Source organism: Mercenaria mercenaria, chromosome 2 (assembly GCF_021730395.1).
Source record: "Mercenaria mercenaria strain notata chromosome 2, MADL_Memer_1, whole genome shotgun sequence".
Lineage (NCBI taxonomy): Eukaryota > Metazoa > Mollusca > Bivalvia > Venerida > Veneridae > Mercenaria > Mercenaria mercenaria.
The window spans coordinates 103,489,432-103,511,000 of NC_069362.1; the positions used below are offsets into that span (position 1 = coordinate 103,489,432).

General features: G+C 35.8%; 1 protein-coding gene across 1 annotated transcript; it reads left to right on the plus strand.

Annotated features, from left to right (window-relative positions):
- Nucleotides 1–4: 4 nt before the first annotated feature.
- On the plus strand, nucleotides 5–20,156 carry LOC123564764 (thymidine kinase 2, mitochondrial-like). Its single transcript, XM_045358567.2, has 10 exons — nucleotides 5–243; nucleotides 5,277–5,329; nucleotides 6,863–6,937; nucleotides 7,357–7,410; nucleotides 8,873–8,962; nucleotides 9,293–9,366; nucleotides 9,945–10,033; nucleotides 10,916–10,995; nucleotides 12,524–12,604; nucleotides 14,716–20,156. The coding sequence occupies exons 1-10, from the start codon at nucleotides 33–35 to the stop codon at nucleotides 14,800–14,802; spliced, it is 894 nt and encodes a 297-aa protein (XP_045214502.2). The 5' UTR covers nucleotides 5–32; the 3' UTR covers nucleotides 14,803–20,156.
- The last annotated feature ends 1,413 nt before the right edge of the window (nucleotides 20,157–21,569 follow it).

Genomic DNA, 21,569 nt, shown 5'->3' on the forward strand with positions numbered 1-21,569 from the left:
CGTCGGTGCCATATTATAATAGACAACTACAGATGGCGCTCTGTGTGTATTGCTTATCCAATCAATTTACGCGAACTTTAGGGTCAAACGCATTGGCGGTATTTACAAGATTTGGTGGGAATACACAACGCGCCAGGATTACAGCCACAAAGACGAGCAGAAAAATTTTCTGGACGAGGTCTTTCCACGCAAGATCAGAAGACATGTTGGGGTCAAATCAACTTAAGAAACTTGCATCTAAAGGTTTGTCATGAAAAATACTGATTATTTTTTGTTTTTAATGCAAAATCAGAAAAAAATCTAGCAAGTGACAGAATTATGGAAGACCTGTGTCTGGGACGACCAAGGCAATCTGGGGGAAAAAGAGCTTACACCAACGTCAATGTGTTTATATGATTGAATACTCTCAAAATGAAGAATCAGACAATCTATACTTCAAGCTTAATTTGCTGTCACAATGAAAAGATAAAAGCATTAAGGCCAGGAAACACCAGTTTATTAGCATGGATGATGGATTCCAATGTTCAGTTGTTTTTTTTTTACAGCAGTTTTCAGCAGTTTAAATAATTCATTGATATGTTTTCATGTAGATCAAGATAAAAGTAATATTGGGCTATTCCAGAAAATATTCCCCACAAATGGAAGTAGAAATCTAGTTTTTTTATTTAGTTTTTGATAACAGTGGTGGATTCTTATAAATTTAACAGTTAAAGGAACAGTGGCTATTTATTAGGTTATTATATTGCTTGTTTGTGTAGTAAAGCAAGGGTCTACCCAGTGTTGAACAGTTTTCTAAGTCACTAGAGGGTATATTTTACAGAGCTCTAAATTGGAGGGGAGGTGGTTATTTGGAGGGACCAGGTGGGGGGCATTTTTGAGGTAAGTTACCGTAAGCGTGAAGTCTGTGAATTAAACGATTTTAGCGTGTTGCAGGACCCATAAATCGGACAGTAGGAAAAAAGCTAATTATCGTCATTTCTGTCTCGCAGAATCACTTTTAGGTCAGTTAATGATAAAAAGCTTAAAACTGTGTGAGTTTTCTCCCTTTGATTGATTTTTTTGACCTGACCCTGCTTATTAAATCCATCTTTTCCATTTTTTTTTAAATAACTTAAGAAATAAATAATGGCCATTATCTTCTGGAAAATTTTATTAAAGCCAGGGCTATCTACCCATTTTGATCATTTTAAAACACACAATTTTCTCGTTTGCATTTAGTAGATTGTAGATGAGTGCTCCTTGAATAATGTTGGGGCCTCAAAACAAGTATGCCAACTGAAAGCACATGCAACTTCCCCAGCGAGCGCTGTCACAACATTTTGTGAACAAATGTAAATATTCCAATTTTATAAGTTTTACTAACCGATTTGCAATTGTTTCAGTGGATGTTGCCATCTAGATGTTGCACATAAAAGCTAAGGTGTGTGTACTTTTCAAAAATGATCAAAATTTACGCCGAAATAAGTGTTTACGCGACCATACAGGTTTCTGGGTCGTCCAAAATTCTGCGTCGCCAACCAGTAGCTATTCTACTTACCCTGGCGTCGGCGGCACACTTTGGTTAAGTTTTGCACGCAAGTACATATAGCTATCATTTAAAGGTATTTAGCTTTGAAACTTATTTTTTCTTTTTCTAGGTCAATTACCAACCTCACATGGTCAAGTCCCATAACTGTGACATGTATTTTGGCCAAATTATGCCCCCTTTTGGACTTAAATCCTGGTAAAAGTTTTGCATGCAAGTTACTATCTCCAAAACTAATGCAGATGTTGAATTGAAACTTCACAAGTGTCTTCGGGGTTATGAAACTAGTCTTAACTAAATGATAGCATCAAGTCTCATAACTCTGACATGCATTTTGCCAAATTATGCCCCCTTTGGACTTAGAAAATCCTGGTTAAAGTTTTGCGTGCAAGTACATATAGCTATCGTTTAAAGGCATATAGCTTTGAAACTTATTTTTTCTTTTTCTAGGTCAATTACCAACCTCTCTGGGTCAAGTCCTATAACTCTGACATGTATTTTCGGAAAATTATGCGGCCCCCTTTTGGACTTGGAAAATTCTGGTTAAAGTTTTACGTGCAAGTTAGTATCTGCAAAACAAATGCAGATATTAAATTGAAACTTCACATGTGCCTTCAGGTTATAAAACTAGCTGATTGCATCAAGTCCCATAACTCTGTCAATGCATTTTGGCCAAATTGTGTCCCCTTTTGAACTTAAAACTTCTGGTTAAAGTTTTGCATGCAAGTAACTATCTCCAAAACTATTGCAGATACTGGATTGAAACTCAATAGATATTTTAACATTTAGGATAATATTTCTGGTTCTGGGACAATGATCGGAATAGTCGAGCACTGGCTGTCTTACGTACAACTCTTGTTTTTAAACTGCTTCTACATGGGGGTGGGGATGGATATTTTCTGGAATAGCCCAATATTTGACAGTCCAGTCACAAGATTTCTGAGATGATCTCGAGTGTCTCAGGACTACTCTAAACTTTTAAGCTAGTTTACCTAATGCTTCTTCCTAGAAGGGGGCTTTTTGTGTTTTTAGCTCACCTGAGCAATGCTCAGGTGAGTTTTTGTGATCGCTCGATGTCCGGCGTCTGACTGTCGTCTGTCAACATTTAGTTTGTGTATGCGATAGAGGCTGTATTTTTCAACTGATCTTCATGAAATTTGGTCAGAATGATTACCTTGATGAAATCTAGGCCAAGTTCGAAAATGGGTCATCTGGGGTCAAAAACTAGGTCATTAGGTCAAATCAAAGAAAAACCTTGTGTATGCGATAGAGGCTGTATTTTTAGCTCGACTATTCAAAGAATAGTCTAGCTATTCTACTCACCCTGGCGTTGGCGTCGGCGTCACACCTTGGTTAAGTTTTTGCATGCAAGTACATACAGCTATCCTTTAAAGGCATATAGCTTTGAAACTTATTTATTCTTTTTCTAGGTCAATTACCAACCTCACTGGGTCAAGTTCCATAACTCTAACATGTATTTTGAGCAAATTATGCCCCCTTTTGGACTTAGAAAATTCTGGTTAAAGTTTTACATGCAAGTTACTATCTCCAAAACTAATGCAGATATTGAATTGAAACTTCACATGTGTCTTCGGGGTTATAAAACTAGTTGATAGCACCAAGTCCCATAACTCTGACCTTCATTTTGGCCAAATTATGCCCCCTTTTGTACTTAGAAAATTTTGGTTAAAGTTTTGCGTGCAAGTACATACAGCTATTACTAAAAGGCATATAGATTTGAAACTTATTTTTTCTTTTTCTAGATCAATAACGTACCTCACTGGGTCAAGTCCCATAACTCTTGACATGTATTTTGGCCAAATTATGCCCCCTTTTGGACTTAGAAAATTCTGGTTAAAGTTTTGCGTGCAAGTACATACAGCTATAACTAAAAGGCATATTGATTTGAAACTTATTTTTTCTTTTTCTAGATCAATTACCTACCTCACTGGGCCAAGTGCCATAACTCTGACATGTATTTTGAGCAAATTATGCCCCCTTTTGGACTTAGAAAATCCTGGTTAAAGTTTTACATGCAAGTTACTATCTCCAAAACTAATGCAGATATTAAATTGAAACTTCACATGTGTCTTTGGGGTTATAAAACTAGTTGATAGAATCAAGTCCCATAACTCTGACATGTATTTTGGGCAAATTATGCCCCCTTTTGGACTTAAAAATCCTGGTTAAAGTTTTGCGTGCAAGTACATACAGCTATTACCAAAAGGCATATAGCTTTGAAACTTATTTATTCTTTTTCTAGGTCAGTTACCAACCTCACTGGGTCAAGTTCCATAACTCTTAACATGTATTTTGAGCAAATTATGCCCCCTTTTGGACTTAGAAAATTCTGGTTAAAGTTTTACATTCAAGTTACTATCTCCAAAACTAATGCAGATATGGAATTGAAACTTAACATGTTTCTTCGGGGTTATTAAACTAGTTGATAGCATCAACTTGAAAGTCCCATAACTCTGATATGCATTTTGGTCAAATTATGTCCTGTTTCGAACTTAAACTCTTTTGATATTTAACATTTTGGGTAATAATTCCCTGCTTCTGTGACAATATTTCGAATAGTCGAGCTTGGCTGTCTTACGGACAGCTCTTGTTCAATTAATCTTCATGAATTTTGGTCAGAATGATTACCTTGATGAAATCTAGGCCAAGTTCAAATATGGGTCATTTGGGGTCAAAAACTAGGTCACTAGGTCAAATAAAAGAAAAACCTTGTGTATGCGATAGAGACTGTATTTTTCAGTTAAACTTCATGAATTTTGGTCAGAATGATTACCTTGATGAAATCTAGGTCAAGTTCGAAAATGGGTCATCTAGGATCAAAAACTAGGTCACTAGGTGAAATCAAAGAAAAACCTTGTGTATGCGATAGAGGCTGTATTTTTCAATTAATCTTCATGAATTTTGGTCAGAATGATAGCCTTGATGAAATCTAGGTCAAGCTCGAAAATGGGTCATCTGGGATCAAAAACTAGGTCACTAGGTGAAATCAAAGGAAAAGCTTGTATATGCGATAGAGGCTGTATTTTTCAATTGATCTTCCTGAAATTAAGTCAAAATGATAACCTTAATGAAATCTGGGTCAAAAAGTAGGTCACTAGGTCAAATCAAAGAAAAACCTTGTGTATGCGATAGAGGCTGTATTTTTCAATTGATCTTCATGAAATTTAGTCAGAATGATAGCCTTGATGAAATCTAGGTAAAATTCAAATATGGGTCATCTGGGGTCAAAAACTAGGTCACTAGGTCAAATCAAAGAAAATACTTACTTATACTCAAGATTTTTGCTCCAATTGTAATGATAATTGGTCAGAATATTTTTTTCCATGAAATCACTAGGTCAAACATGTTTACTCTGTTTAATATGTTGTGTTATGGTGTGTTTCTTAGGTGAGCGACCTAGGGCCATCTTGGCCCTCTTGTTTTACTCTACTGTTGGTAGATTAACACACCCGAATTCCTTGTCTGCATCTGGTAGCTCCTACTAAAATCTAACTAAGCACTTCTCAGTCTTAGTCATGTTTGTGAACAATAGTTCAGAAGTAAAATGTAATTGGTTTATATAGGCATTTATGATACAGTCATACTGTATATATCCATATTCACAGCTGTGTACATTTCACAAAACATCTCAATTAACAATGTATACTGGATATATTATGGTATGGTCACTGGTACAGATGCCATACATTTTGACTAGGTTTATACGTGTATGACATTATGTATATTTCAGTGCTCAATGAAGAAAATATACAGATTCCATTGAAGCCTGGGAGGAAATACACAGTAAGTAAATTACCAGTAATTAGTGCATTTATAAGATATCATATGTGCTGTAATACTGTCAACATGCTGACATTAATTGAAATTATAAAACATATTTAGCAGTACAGTTTTTATACACAATATGTGAAATCCATACAATGACAAACTGATCTATGTTGCTAAAAGCGGCCAGCACTTGTGATCTTGTCACAGGTTTGTTAACAGTAAATATAGAATTTATAATAACTTAATAAGTGACAGTCTTTTGTTTGTCCTTGGAGCAGAAAGAATCTTTACCTAAGTTGGAAATTGGTTATATCATATATTATGATCTTTTATGCTTTTTGGCTCGCCAGAGCAAAACATGCTCAAGGTGAGCTAATGTGAATAAATTATATTCAGCATCTATTAACACTTTCTTCAAGCAATACCTCCTCTATAACCATTAGTTGGAAGTTGCTGAAACTTTGTCTAGGCATTCCTTCAGTGATCCTCTTTCAAGGTTTTGAAAATTGTTCCACTTGGTTGCCCATAGGGGCTTAGCCGTCGTAGCTTAAAGTATCAGAATCTACAAACAACATCTCCAAAACTGCTGGTCTGATTTTAAGATCAGCATGCCCACAGGATTTTTAAAAAGTGGGTACCTGTACCCACTACTTTTGGAAAAAGTGGGTACAGGCTTAAAAAATCTGGGTACACTGAATTTTCCCAAAACATGAACATATGTACTGGTATGAAAACTAAAAGCAACAGATATTAGATAATGTTTACAGTATTTATTCAGTAAACTCAGTCTTACTGTATTTATATAGGCCTAGCCTGTTTACTATATGCTGCTAAGGCATAAAGAACAGTATTTAACTATTACGAATGTCTAAGGCCTAAATGCTTCAGCAGCTTTTTCTCTGGCTTAGGCATTTGCTTACATTTGTACTCGATGACCATTCTGTTCTGCACATTATTAACAGTACGCCTGCAGGAACTAATGCTGTATGATGCCTATTTTGTAGTGAAAACCCGGCCTTTTATATGGCACTGAGGTCAATTTAATATTTCCACCCAGAATGAAGTTTTTCATGCTCATCTGCCATTTTTGTTAGTGATGTATTTGGAGTAATCTAGATCGCGCAGATGTTTGCCGCTGGAAGCTTATTGGTTTTCTGTTCAAAAGCAAGCGTTTCCCGGGTTTTAGGTTAGCGACCACCAATTTTTGAGCCGAATTCGTTTATTTGCCGGCCACAACAAATATGCGTTCCTGCACGCACGGCCATCGAAAAATTTGCGTGCACATTGTGTTTTCTGCGTGAAAAACGCAGGATTCTGCGTGACTGGGCATGCTGAAGATAATTTCAGAATACAATCTTGTCAGAAACTGCAGGCCAGATATTGAAATAATTAATTATAATTATTATTATTATTAATTATAAATATGTATGGCCCAAGGAAAAACTGAAAACTTTCACCCTGAATCTGCTGGCTATTGTTTTCAGAATTATTTAGCTTGCAATATTGAATAGCTCCTTGTAAATTTCAGATTTTTTTTTTTTAATTTAGGTATCAATTGAGGGCAATATTGGATGCGGAAAGACAACCCTTCTAGAGTATTTCAAGTCATCAAAAGTTGTTGAGGTATGTTCTTGTATAATAGAATAGTTTACTTAGGCAAGTTCTTTTTTAGGTGAATCTTGTTTGTAAAATTATAGATTTACAAATTTCATTCTGGTGAAAAGTTTAGATCCTGAACTTAGTGAAGTTACAGTTTTTCAAGTCTCCCTCTCATTTTAGCCTGATTGTTTTGCAGAGTATTGCATTGTAGGTTGCTGACTGTATTTACTATATAGTTTTAAAGGACGAAAGCCTAAGAAGTGGAGCCCTTCTGAAGACTCTAACATGATGATTTATAAATCTTTTACCTGTAGCAGATTTAAATGTCTCGTATCTATTTGTTTTGGTATTTAAGTTGAGCTAGAAGAACTAGAACTAAAACAAAAATAATGTGCAATGACACAGTAACTTACCAGATATTATGTATTTATGGTTTTATACAGGCTATCAAAGAACCGGTGAGTCAGTGGACCAATGTTCAAGGACATAATGCTTTGGTAAGTACAGATACTAAATATTTAACCTTTATCCTGCTAAATTTCTAAAATGCACTGATCCATCATTCGATTTGGGCAGTACCACTTACTATTCAAAGGGATGTTCACTGAAAATTTACTGACTGAATAGCGAACAGTGCAGACCATGATCAGACTGCACAGATGTGCAGGCTGATCTTGGTCTGCACTGGTCGCAAAGGCAGAATCACTTGCCGTCAGCTGGCTAAAGGTTAAGCATAAGTTATTGTGTCTCCCACATGTAAACCGGGAGATACATGTATGTTGATTTAGTGTTGTCTGTCTTTCACAAAGTTGTCCACGCAACTCCTCCTGTACGGATTTACACCAAACTTCACAAGAGTGATCATTGCCAAGCCTAGTTATTGCAGTAAAGTTATACTATATTTTACAAATGATATATATTCTGCCGCAAAATATTTTTGAGGATGATTAAATCCAAGGACATCAGATTGTGTCCATTTTGCATTTAAAAATTATTACGCCCTCATACGACACTGAAGTAGGTCTTTAAAATCCCAAAATATAAAAAAGCGGAAAAAACAACAAATGCTAACCTTGTGTTTTGTAACCACACCTCTGTTTTGCTGAACACGAAAGAATAATTTCAATTTGTTCCCAAGTGAAATTTTATCCGAAATTCAGTTGCTAGACAGATACCCATTCTCACCAAGCAAACGTTTGAAGTGAATTAAATACATACGCCATAATGCCGCTTGGCAGAAAAAATAGGCAGTACCATTTCATCTACAGTTTATTTTATTCCATGATGAAAGTCCATTCCAGATGGAAAATATTGGCATAAATGTCTTTTAGCAGTTATTCTAAAAAACAAGATGGCGTCATTTTGAAGAAAAAAATATATAAAAAAGAAGTCCGGCAAAACAGCAAAATTTCGTCCACCCCTATTTTTGCACTTTATTTCGCATAATGGTAGGAAAAGTTGTTAATAAATTATGGCATGATAAATAGAATAACAGGTTACTATCTTTTGAGAAAGGGATTTCTCAGACTCGGCTAGATATGGTCCGGAAGGAGCTCGGCAAGCCTCGCTCCTTCCATGACCATATCAAGCCTCGTCTGAGAAACCCTTTCTCAAAAGACAGTAACCTGTTATTCTCTATTTCAGCCACATCTGTTACATACATGTAAGAAAAATGTCAGTTCTTTATGATGAAAAAGATACTCATTTGTGATGGTAAAATTTAGCTGACAATTATCATAGCAACATTCATTCTTCTCTTCTTGGAGAAGGAAACACTGAAGCCATTTGTGACATATTCAGGGTTGCTTTGATAGACAAGTGAAAGATGTAAGAGCCTTTGTAATTTCAGAATTGCAGGGCAGCTTCAGAATTACTGGAATTTTCAACATCTACTACATGTATTTACAAATTATAGTCAGGTATGATATAAATGATTATCCTATTCTTTTCCTGTTACAGCAACTTCTATATAACGATCCTTCTAGATGGAGTTTTTCCTTCAATATATACGCACAGCTTACCAGAGTACAGATGCATACAAGACCACATGTAAGTTGTTCATCAGTTACACTGTACATTCTTTGTTCATGCTCGTAAAGAAATGGTGAAATGATGCTTTGGTATTATGTATACTTGTTCAGGTTTATGTCAGATAGTTGCATCTTGTTTTAATGAGGTCACTACAGCATTGCATGACCTTGGCATGTTCCTGACTCCTGAGTATAACCAGTCACAGAGACTGACATTTAAATAGGGCATTTATTATATTGTTATATGAAGAATAGTTGTGTGTCAGGTTGGAGACCCTGACTGGTAAATTCAGGATTTATATATATATATAATTATATATAAACATTTTCTTGTTTTGTTTTTTGGCAGAATAAACAAGTTAAAATGTTAGAAAGATCACTGTTCAGCACAAGACATTGCTTTGTTGAAAACGATTTCAGAAAGTAAGTGCATAATAATTGCATTTATTGTGTGATATTTCATAAAATTTTATATACTAGCCACAATATAGCTTTACTACCTGACTTTAATACCATTTCCAGTGTCTGAATTACAAGGATTTTTCTATTCTTTTTCTTAGTACAATAACTTAACTTCATGCATGTAAGCTTGTACCTCTGTAGTTCATTCAGTTTTAAAAGTCTCAGTATAAAGATGTAAAAAAGAGAATCTAAACCAAACTTTTAGAGCGCAGATCTACTGATAGCAGGGTTTGAGTTCGATCCCTGAGCGTGGGGGTATGTTCTCTGTGATGATTTGATAAAAGACATTGTGTCTGACATCATTCGTCCTCCACCTCTGATTCATGTAGGGAAGTTGGCAGTTACTTGCGGAGAACAGGTTTGTACTGGTACAGAATCCAGCTACACTGGTTGCACTGCCTGCCATTATATTACTGTAATACTGTTGTAAAACGGTGTTAAACCTAAAACAAACAAACTTTATTGTAAGTTAGTTGTTCTACTATGTAACATTAAAACTTTTATCATTGCATATATTTTCATGTGGATTTCTTTTTCAGCGAGACAATCAATGGTTTGGAGTATGCTATATTGAATGAATGGTTTGAGTATTTGACAGAGATGCCAGGCACTGGAGTAGATCTCATCGGTAAGATTGCAAAAGTTTATCCTGGTATATCATAACAGTGAATAAACACGCTCACACGTTACATGAGGGTATTGATTGTGCTTTAATCCAAATTCTAATAACAGAAGTAATATGGCCCGCTAATTTATATTTGCAAAGTTGTCATGCATGCTGCCAAGAAAGTGTAATATGCTTAAGGTTAACATCTATGTTTCTGAAGATTTTCACTATTATATAAAACGAAAAAAGAAAGTCCACTAAATAACTTAATTTTGGATGGAAGTTAAACAGATAGTATAGAGGCCTCCATGGCCAAGTGGTTAAGGTCACTGACTTCAAATCACTTGCCCCTCATCGATGTGGGTTCGAGTATCACTTGGGGCGTTGAATTCTTCATGTAAGGAAGCCATCCAGCTGGCTTAGGGAAGGTTGGTGGTTCTACCAAGTGCCTGCTTGTGATGAAATAATGCACGGAGGGACACCTGGGGTCAGACCGTCTTCCTCCACCATCAAAGCTGGAAAGTTGCCATATGACCAATAACTGTGTCGGTGCGGCGTTAAACCCAACAAAATAAAAAATAGATAAACAGATAGTATAGCTTCTAGAAAAGTCCCTTTTCTTCTTCCAGACATTTAAGCTTATAAAGTTTTGCTTTGTCAACAAGTAATATGTAGCTGTACAGTGAGTGACAGTAAGCGGAACACCTATTTCCTATTGACAGTCGTCTAGTCTCTGCTTTACATAAAAATTATTTTGCTATTTGTTTATTTCAGTATTCAAGTAGTAATAAGACTGGTAAAAGTGGATATAAAAATCTTAGAAATTTGATTCCGAGAGTAATGTACTCTTGATTGTTTGCAACTGTTAACAAATTGATATTTTCATGTCTAATTTCCTTACAGTTTATTTGAGAGCTGACCCTAAAGTATGTTTTGAAAGAATAAAGAAGAGATCTCGAAAAGAAGAAGCTGGAGTACCATATGTAAGTACATATGACTACTACTCTCTGTACATCACAAAGTGCTCTAATGTGCTTGTTAAAGAAACTGACCTTAAGATTTTGGCTAAAAATAATCTTTCTTTAAAATTGAAGTTTGGTCATATTAATTAAGAACATTAGAATGAGTTTTTGTTTCTAAACTATCTCTTTAAAAAGTCAAATCAAGAAAGAAAAGATGCCCATGTCAGTAATCCAACACAGACTGCCGTTGCAATAAAGAACTTTTTCCGCTGTTGTTACCAATACCGCTACTGCGGATTTTGTGTTCAGTATGCGTTAAATATAAAATATTTTTTAGATAGATGGAAATTAATGCTATATTTCTTAATAATGCTTAGAAACTTAATTACTGACGGACTATATGTTACGGAAAGTCGGAAACACATGAGAATTAGTTATTTTTACTAATTTTAACAATGAAAATCGAAAAGCACTTGTAATGCTTTACCCGAGATAAACTGTGTTAATTATATATATTTCATATTTATCTCATTGTTAAAATTAGTAAAAACAACTAACTCTCACGTGTTTCTGACTTTCAGTAACATATAGTCTGTCAGCAATTGAGTTTCAAAGCATTCTTAAGAAATATAGCATTAATTTCCAGATATCTAATAAACAAAATTAGTTGTAAAATCTGGAGGCCAGTATCTTTAAAGGAGGATCTGATTTTGCTTGACATCATTTTTTGGGCTGCCACCCATCAGGGAAATTAAAAATTCAAAATAAGGGGATTACAAGGGAAACTTCTAGATATGGATAATGTCAGGGAATTTTATTTAGCAGTAAAACTGTTAGTCCTTTTTCTAAAACACTGGCTGTAGGGGTAGATGCCATCATGGAAGTCAACATTCCAAAATATATACCTATGGATAATGAATTTGTTCACACTTTAAAATTTTATTAAACATTGAGTAACAGTACTTATCAACAACATTTACTTAAAGAAAATGTCTCCTGTTAATGGTTATACAAGAAAAAAGTACTAGTAAGCAATCGTTTTGTAAAATACACAAAAAACTGTCACAGACTTAAGTACTTTAAACTGATCTGTCTCTGACAGGGAAAAGTTAGGGACTTTATTTCTGATAGTTTGTAGGAACAATGATTTTAGGTAGAATTTCTAGGATGTCAGATTTGCCAAAATTTCAATTTAGATAAATGTTGAATTACAAGTAATAAGGATGGTCAAAGTTGCTGGCTGTTAAGTCACTTTTCCCTGTCTGATGTTGGTTCAGAAGCTTGTTTAATGCAGAGAATTATTCCATCTAGCTGGCTTTAGGAATGTCGGTGGTTCTACCCATCCGTGATGAGATAAGGCTCGGAGGAGCACCTGGGGTCTTCATGCACCATTAAAAGCTTGAAAACCGCCATAGGACCTATAATTGTAACAGTGTAATTTTAAATAAATAAAACTTGGTTTAACCTTGTTCATTAACTTTGCAGGTTTGAATGAGCATGAACATTTTATATGGAAGTTACATGATAACCAGTTATCATTACTTTTTAGAAACTGATAGAAGATTTACACAACCTTCATGAAGAATGGTTAGTCAGACAAAACTGTGGTAAACTCCCTGCCCCTGTATTGGTAAGTAACATGTATGCTTAAATTTTCAAAGTCAGTTCATTAGCATAGGAAGCAGGTTATGTTTTTTATTAACAGATGTATTGGTAAGTAACATGTATGCTTAAATTTTCAAAGTCAGTTCATTAGCATAGGAAGCAGGTTATGTTTTTTATTAAGAGATTTAGGGGCCTCCGTGGCCGAGTGGTTAAGGTCGCTGACTTCAAATCACTTGCCCCTCATCGATGTGGGTTCAAGCCTCACTCGGGGCGTTGAATTCTTCAAGTGAGGAAGCCAACCAGCTGGCTTACGGAAGGTCGGTGGTTCTACCCAGGTGCCAGCTCGTGATGAAATAATGCACGGAGGGGCACCTGGGGTCTTCCTCCACCATTAAAGCTGGAAAGTCGCCATATGACCTATCATGAGTCGGTGTGACGTTAAATCAAACAAAATAAATAAATTATTAACAGATTTGTTATTGGACTAGGCGAAGATTGTCCTTGAAAAGATGTGGGGAAGTTGTCAGATATATGAGCCGCACCATGAGAAAACCAACATAGTGACTTTGCGACCAGCATGAATCCAGACCAGCCTGCGCATCTGCGCAGTCTGGTCAGGATCCATGCTGTTCGTTTTCAAAGCCTATTGCAATTAGAAACTGTTAGCGAACAGCATGGATCCTGAACAGACTGCGCGGATGCGCAGGCTGGTCTGGATCCATGCTGGTCGCAAAGCCACTATGTTGATTTTCTCATAGCGCAGCTCATATCTGTAAAGTGCAAGTGTGGTCTATACTCTACACGAGTTTGTCTATATACTGTTGCCGCAATATAGAATGAACCGTTATTAATAAGAAATTAAGAGTAAAGATCAACTTTATACAGATAAGAAATCATGGAAGCTATGTGACTGTCTAAAGTTACAAAACCGGAGATTTTCACTGTTTAATCAGGAAGTATTTGGATGTAGTTTTACATTTCAGTTCATTAAGGTTACAATCTTAAGATAAATTTTAGGATGCTTGTTACAGTATCAGGTCATTAATGTGGTACATTTTGAAATTTCTTGAAAATTTACGTCAACAGGAAGTAGATTTGTTAAGTGATTTTTATATACAGGTTATTGAAAAAACAATATCCAATGATCGCATTTACGAGATAGAAACGGTGTGTACGAGCGTCGGCTCGGGGTTGCCTCTAATAAGTTTATGTTTAGGTCAGTTTTTCTTAGTTGATCAAGCTATGATGTTTATACTTGGTAATAGAATGGTACCATCAAATGACCCTGTAAGGAAGAAAAACGTTATCTGGTGATTTTTGGCGAAGATGAAGGCACCTATTGTACTAGAGAAATAATCACGGAATGCATGAAAGAAGGTTATTTGATGTCTAGTCAACTTTTGACAAATTGAATCAAAATTCTTTTGTAAACTGGAATAGTGTTACATTTGAAGCGACCCTGTACTAAAATCAAATCGTACATCTGGCTTTGCAAAAGATTATTAGCCCATTTTGGACTTATAGACCAATATTTTTCTTGGTTTAAGTTTTATGTTTAGGTCAGCTTTATCTCTAAACTATCAAAGCTATTGCTTTAAAACTTGCAACACTTGTTTACCATCATAAGTTGACCCTGTATAGCAAGAAACATAACTCCGTCCTGCTTTTTGCAAGATTTATGGCCCCTTTTTGACTTAGAAAAATCAGATTTCTTGGTTAAGTTTTATGTTTAGGTCAACTTTTTCTCTTAAACTATCAAAGCTATTGCTTTGAAACTTGCAACACTTGTTCACCATCATAAGCTGACCCTGTACAGCAAGCAACATAACTCCATCCTGCTTTTTGCAATAATTATTGCCCCTTTTGGACTTAGAAAATCATTTTCTTGGTTGAGTATTATGTTTAAGTCAACTTTTCTCATAAACTATTAAAGCTATTGCTTTAAAACTTGCAACAGTTTTTCACCATCATAAGTGGACACTGTACATCAAGAAACATAACTCTATCCTGCTTTTTGCAAGAATGATGGCCCTTTTTAGACTTAGAAAATCATGGGTAGGACAATATTTCTATTACACAAAAAAAATCAGATGAGCGTCAGCACCCGCAAGGCGGTGCTCTTGTTCTATTTTACAGGTATTAGATGCAAACAACGAATATTCCCAAATGACTCGCATTTACGAGGAGAGAAGACATGAAATCTTGTGTGGTGTAAGAGCGTGATAAAAACTTTGCTCTTTAAGGGTGTGAAATAGACCTCTAAAAACTAGACTTGAAGCATGATGAGTATTGCTCATAGTATGTTGTGTCTTAGTTTGTTCTGGGAGTGACTGAGTGATGTTTATCTACTATGGTAAAGGAATGGAACGATGGAAATTGTCCTTGAGCAGAGAACGAAAAGACGTTTATCAGTGGTGGATTTCTAATCAGGAAACGAGGAAAAGAAAAGTGAACAGAAGGCAAGCTACAAGTCATAGAGAGATGATTAAGTCACGGACAGGTGCATGAAAGAAGGTTCATTCTGAATACCTCATATGAACTTTGGAACAAAATTTTGAGATTTTCTAAAATGTTCTTTTTGTAACTGGACATTCAAGGTTACATTTTGAAGCGTCTGTATTAAAATCAAATTGGGTACACGTGAAGGACTTGCCAAGAGAAGACTGTGTTCAGCCCATATTTTATTTATGACCATATTTTATCATCTGATCTCTCAGGACTCTTTTGTGTTTATTTTTATTGCTTGCATTTAATTTCTTATAGTATACTTAGATTTTACACACAAATTTGATATTTTATGAATCAGTACTCTGAATATAAATACATGTACTTTGAAATGGTTTTAAGCTTCATAATATACATGTAGGCTTGTTCTTACGCACTGCCATTTGCATACACTGCACTGTAGTTTATATACAACATGCTACATTCATAAAGCTACTAATTTATAGCTTAGCACTAGTCCACTTGAATTATTGAAAGCATTTTAATATCATCGCAATATTAGATTATAACGACCTTGCTTTTCGATACATGCAGTTTTTGTGCCGTATTTAAACCAAAGTTATCTAGATCAGAAGTGAGAGTTCCAGTTCATTAAATTCTAAATTGTGAGACTTTCTCTAGTTTGTCTGATGTGATATGCATGAGAATTCTTAAAATAGCATTACATCTGAAATTCACTTGTACTCCGGGCTCTCGTTTGGCAAAATTTGGGGCCGAATATAGGCCCCATTCCCCCCTCAAAATAGTATGTTTTTTTTCCCCCCTATTTTCAAAAAAATTCCCCCCTCGAGCCCAATAACATCAGTGCTAAGCGCTTTGCAGTTGACTTGTTGGCCTTAAAATTTTACTGTTTCCGAAAATTCAGTGGCTCAGAGAAAAAATTACCAAGTGTGATGACTGAATAATGTTGTTTATAATTGGCAGAATTCATACAGAAGAGTTTATAATTAACAGAATTCAGGTTTGGGTCAGCAAAATTGAAAAGAATGTTTATATTTGTTTGCATTTCTTTTCGCATTTGAAATTCCCCTGCAAAAGATTTTTTTTGAGAAATTCCCCCCTTGCATGGACCCTGGCCCCAGTCCCAAAAAGCAAAAGAGAGCCCTGGTACTCTACTTCTGATTTATATGCGGGAGATGTCACTTATCTGCAAAGAACTGGTAGAAACTTACTTATAATACAGGAACTGATTTTATCTGACTGCGATTTCTGAAATAAGTTACAAATAGACTTGTGGAGTTGTCTGTGTTGTTAAAAGGTTGCAATGAGTTTAGACGTGTGTGGGTAGAAGTAACGGGCATTTGTAAATTAAATCTGTATATCGACGGCCTCAGTCGAAAAGGACATATTCTGCACTTTTGCCCCAAAAAATTTGTCATTTTCGAGAAGGTAAAGTGTTCCCGCATCCTTTGGATACAATAGCCAATTGCAAAGGTAAAAAAAATGACCTGTGAGGAAAGGCGTAAAATAAATTTCATTTACAGGTGAAAAAGACATATTTGCAATGAAAACCCATTTTGCACTAAAGTACATAGTTTTGTGTGTTTGTTAAAATAAAATGCAGTAAATGAAGCAATTTGGAATTCCTTTAAATCCTATTCATGCTGCAGAATGGTGTGGTTTTTAAGATAAGTTTTTGCAGATACGTCCTTTTGAGGCTGATTTGTTTTTTCAAATTGTATACTTCATTTGTAGATACGCTGTTTTTGAATTTTCATTTTTTGTGTCTCGAAAAGTTGGTATCTTGCAGGTATGTCCTTTTCGACTGAGGTCGACGATATATGAATAGAAAATCCTGTCTTGCAGCATATACTTAACAGGGTAGTCAGTCGGCTGTTCTTGGGGCCAAATTTTGGCGCAAATCCCCTCTGCAAAAAGTATGTTTTTCCAACCAGCTGACAAAAATTCAGATATAAAAATGTTTTTTTCTTACTATGTTTTTTGATATGTGTTCTGACTAAAATTCTTATTACATATATATCCATTAACATTTGAAAAATCAGGTAATGTGCTTTTTGAACTGTTTGCTTCTGAAATGAAGCCTGAAAATACTACATATTTTAGTGTGATAAAGATTAGTTTGTGTTTGGTACATTGAAAAAGTCTGTGTTAAAGTAGAAAGAACATGCAATAATCTAGAATCAGATAAATAGCACAAGATGACACATTTTGCCCTTCTTTCCCCAGTCTGCTTCCCCCACTTCCTCCCCTCACCAAAAACAACATATACACATGGCGATAACAACATTTAGGGACCTGGCCCCATTTCCTCAAAAGGAGTCGACAGCCCTGTTTACCTGCCATTTTACTGTGGCTAATATTTAGCAAGTGAAATAACTTCTCTTTGAATCACTGGCACTATCCATCCATGTATTTAACTCTTGTCGATTGTTAAGTTTTTAAGTAAATATTTTTAACAGAGAATAGTCGTTGAATAAACATAACAGTGAGTGAGTTTATAATTTTTAAATTTATCCCTGAACAAAAGAAGTAGAATGCCCAAATTAACTTGAAACTTGTCAATGTCATTTTCAGCACACATCTTTTGACATTTCAACTAGCATTGCCTTGTTTTCTGAATATTTCAAAATTACTTTGTGATGAAAATTAAAAGTAATGTTTGATTGAATCTGTTTTATGGCGCTTAGCAAGAAACAAATTGGCTATAAACTGTACAATTAATTTATAAATTTACAAGGGTTTTCTCAGACACATTATCACCAGTGTTTTGTTTTAAAGTAGCGAATAAAACATACTTTGAACATTATTAGTGCTGTATAAATATGTATTTCCTTCCATTCACAAAACACTTTCAGCCCGCCTGCTTAGCTCAGTAGGTAGAGTGTCGGTCTACGGATCGCGGGGTCGTGAGTTCGATCCTCGGGCGGGGCGTATGTTCTCCGTGACTATTTGCTAAACGACATTGTGTCTGAAATCATTAGTCCTCCACCTCTGATTCATGTGGGGAAGCTGGCAGTTACTTGCGGAGAACAGGTTTGTACTGGTACAGAATCCAGGAACACAGGTTAGGTTAACTGCCCGCCGTTAAATGACTGAAATACTGTTGAAAAACGGCGTAAAACCCATAACAAACAAACAAGAAAAACTTTGATCAGTTTGTTCAGATGAAACAGAACTATTTAAACAAGTTTTGAATGTTATTGTTAAGATTTTTTTTCTTAAAGCATTTTATTGAATAGTAATGAGCCGCACCATGAGAAAACCAAAATAGTGTGTTTGTGACCAGCATGGATCCAGACCAGTCTGCGCATCCGCGCAGTCTGGTCAGGATCCATGCTGTTTGCTTTCAAAGCCTACTGCAATTAGAGAAACTATTAGTGAACAGCATTGATCCTGACCAGACTGCACAGATGCTCAGACTGGTCGCAAATGCACTATGTTGGTTTTCTCATGGCGCGGCTCAAATCTGTTCATTTATCCTGTTTAAAAAGTTTTGCAAACAGCATTTTAAAGTTGGTATCTCATTTTTACCACCAACTGATATATTTCTGTAATTTGATCATTCAACCATAATCTCAGGCAGCTATCCTTTTCACAAATCCTATGTTACTCATGTTTTGATTTTCTTCATTCTATTAGCTTTTCATTAAATTTCAAACATTATTGCTTCATCGTGTGTGAGTGTTGTTAAATAGACGTGTATAAGGTGTGAATATGAAAAAATTTTGTCAGTTGAGAAGTAGTTTCTTATTTTGAGTGATAGATGCAACATATTTTAAAACTAGTGTATGTATAATTGTTAACAACTGCATATATATAATCAGGCCACCATCTGTGTTCATCTCCTTCATTTGTTTGTAATGCCCCCCCCCCCCCCCCCCCGCCAAACTCCCTTCAAAGAATAGGGGGTATATTGTTTTGCTCATGGTCGGTTGTTTGGTAGGTATACCAAATAGTTTCTGATAAATGAGTAGAGAATGTTTGGTCCAACATTGGTCAAACTTCGTTTGATGACTGCATGTGGTCAGTAGATGAACACTATTGTTTTTGGGGCCAAAGGTAAAGGTCACAATGATATTTAGACTGAAAAATGTTTATGCTCAACTATAACTGAAGAAAGCTTTGGCCTATAGTTACCAAAATTTATACAATGATTGCTTGTGGTCAGTAGATGACCCCTTTCATTTTTTGGGTCAGTAGGTTAAAGGTCAGTGTCATAATGACGCGAAGACTGCAAACTGTTTCTATTCAATATCTAAGGAACATTTAACCTACAGTTGTCAAACTTACCAGAAAATTGCTGTGGTTTAAAGATCCCCCTGAACTGATTTGGAGGTCACTAGGCTAAGGTCTAGGTCAAAATGAGCTTGAAATACTCAGTAATAAAGAACCTTTTGGCTTACTGCCTTACACTTTATAGGATGATTGCCTATGGTCAGTTGATGACCGGGTGAGAAGGTCAAGGTCATACTGAAATGGGGACTGAAAATGGGACAGGCAATCATTGGGGTGGGGAGGAGGTCGGCTTTGTGTTTTACAAACAGTTTTACCTTTTTAATAAAAAAATGAAATACTCTGTATTTCTTTTCTGCTGTATCCTCATATTTTTACTATTTTTTATCCTCTCTAAATTTTAATGGCAAAGTTGTTAGTGTTTTCTTCAAGATATAACAGTTAGTTGAAATTCGTAATGAAAACATCAGAAGAACTGTAACAGTTATCACAAAATTTAGTTAATAGTACAGTGTGAGAAAAGACTGGATTTTGAAATTCCTTTGCTGCACCTGTATATGCAAAAAATGTCTGCTCGTACTTTTTGGTGCTACATTTACCTTAAACAGCTGATATTCAAATATGTATCATTTCGTTTATGTAAAACAGCTTTATATGAAATGTCTGTATTTCTTCTGTATGTGCTTCTTGCATCTCTCTACTGTTTACAAGTATATTATGTCTATACCTGTTGTCCCTATCTTTGTTGTATGTTAAGAATGATTTCATATGTAGTATTTATAGATAGAAACATTTTCTACCATGTAAATATTTATAACACATATAAGAAACCTCTTATGGGGTACGCTTAATGATAAATTAAAATGATGAAAACTTTATATTTTGTTGTTCTTTATGAACACATGTCTTGAAAAAGAGGGACATAGAAATGGGCTACTCTGTCGCACTGTTTCTAGCCATCTATTTGGTCATTTGGACATTTCTTAAGCACAAATTTTACCCATAATGAATACATGTGTAGGTTCAGAACATCTAGCAAGGGAAGTTGATATTGCATGACAAAATATTTCTCATGACAGCCCTCCACCTTTTTAGCTCACCTGAGCACGAAGTGCTCAAGGTGAGGTATTGTGACCAGTTATTGTCCGTTGTGCGTCAACATTTGCCTTGTGGACACACTAGAGGCTGCAGTTGTGACCCAATATTTATGAAACTTGGTCAGAATGTTTGTCTTGATGATCTCTAGTTCAAGTCCTAATCTGGGTCATGTGGGATCAATAACTAAGTCAGTAGGCCGGATCAAAGGAAAATCTTGTTAACACTCTAGAGATCACAATTTAAGTTTCAAACTCGTGATAATTGGTCAGAATGCTTGTCTTGATGACCTCTAGGTCAAGTTCAAATCTGGGTCATGTAGGGTCAACAACTAGGTCACCCAGTCAAGTCAAAGGAAAAGCTTATGAACATTCTAGAGGCCACATTTGTGACACAATCTTTATGAAACTTGGTCAGAATGTTTGTCTTAATGATCTCTTGGCCAGAGTAGAAATAGGATCATGTGTGGTCAAAAACTAGGTCACTATGTCAGATCAAAGGAAAATCTTGTTCACACTATAGTCCACAGTTTAAGTTTGAAACTCATAAAAATTGGTCAGAATGTTTGTCTTGATGACCTGTGGTTCTGGGACAATCTGTGTATGAAAAGAAATGGAACCACTGCCTTACCCTTGCATGATCGTAAGAGGCGACTAATAGGGTCTTAACACTTGGTTTTGCTGTAACTCTGTGATTCCAGCAGGTATACAGGTTTTGATTTTATACCTCGTGTTTTTATTTCGATGTAAATCAGATGTGAAACCAAATTTACAGTCCTGTTTGGCGCCATATAACCTATACTGTGTTGGTGCGCCGTAAAACCCAAATAGACAAATGATGACCTTTAGGTCAAGTTCGAATCTGGGTCATGTGGTGTCAAAAACTAGGTCATCCGGTCAAATCAAAGGAAAAGCTTGATAACAGTCCAGAGGCCACGTCTATGACCCAATCATCATGAAACTTAGTCAAAATGATGATCTTCAGCCCAAGTTCGAGGGTCAAAAACTAGGTCACCTGTTAAAATCCTTGTGCTTGCAATAGGGGATGCATTTTTCATTTGATGTGCATGAAACTTGGTCAGAATGTTTGTCTGCATGAAATCTCGGAGGAGTTTTTATCTGGGTCATGGGTCAAAAATTAGGTCACCAGGTCAAATCAAAGAATAAGCTTGTTTACACCCTAGGGGGTACTTGTTT

Excerpts from the sequence above, each read along its gene's own strand:
- LOC123564764 (XM_045358567.2), top strand. The coding sequence starts at position 33 with ATGGCGCTCTGTGTGTATTGCTTATCCAATCAATTTACGCGAACTTTA. Across the intron at positions 5,330-6,862 it reads AGCCTGGGAGGAAATACACA|GTATCAATTGAGGGCAATAT; the intron begins GTAAGTAAATTA and ends TTTTTAATTTAG. Across the intron at positions 12,605-14,715 it reads AACTCCCTGCCCCTGTATTG|GTATTAGATGCAAACAACGA; the intron begins GTAAGTAACATG and ends TCTATTTTACAG.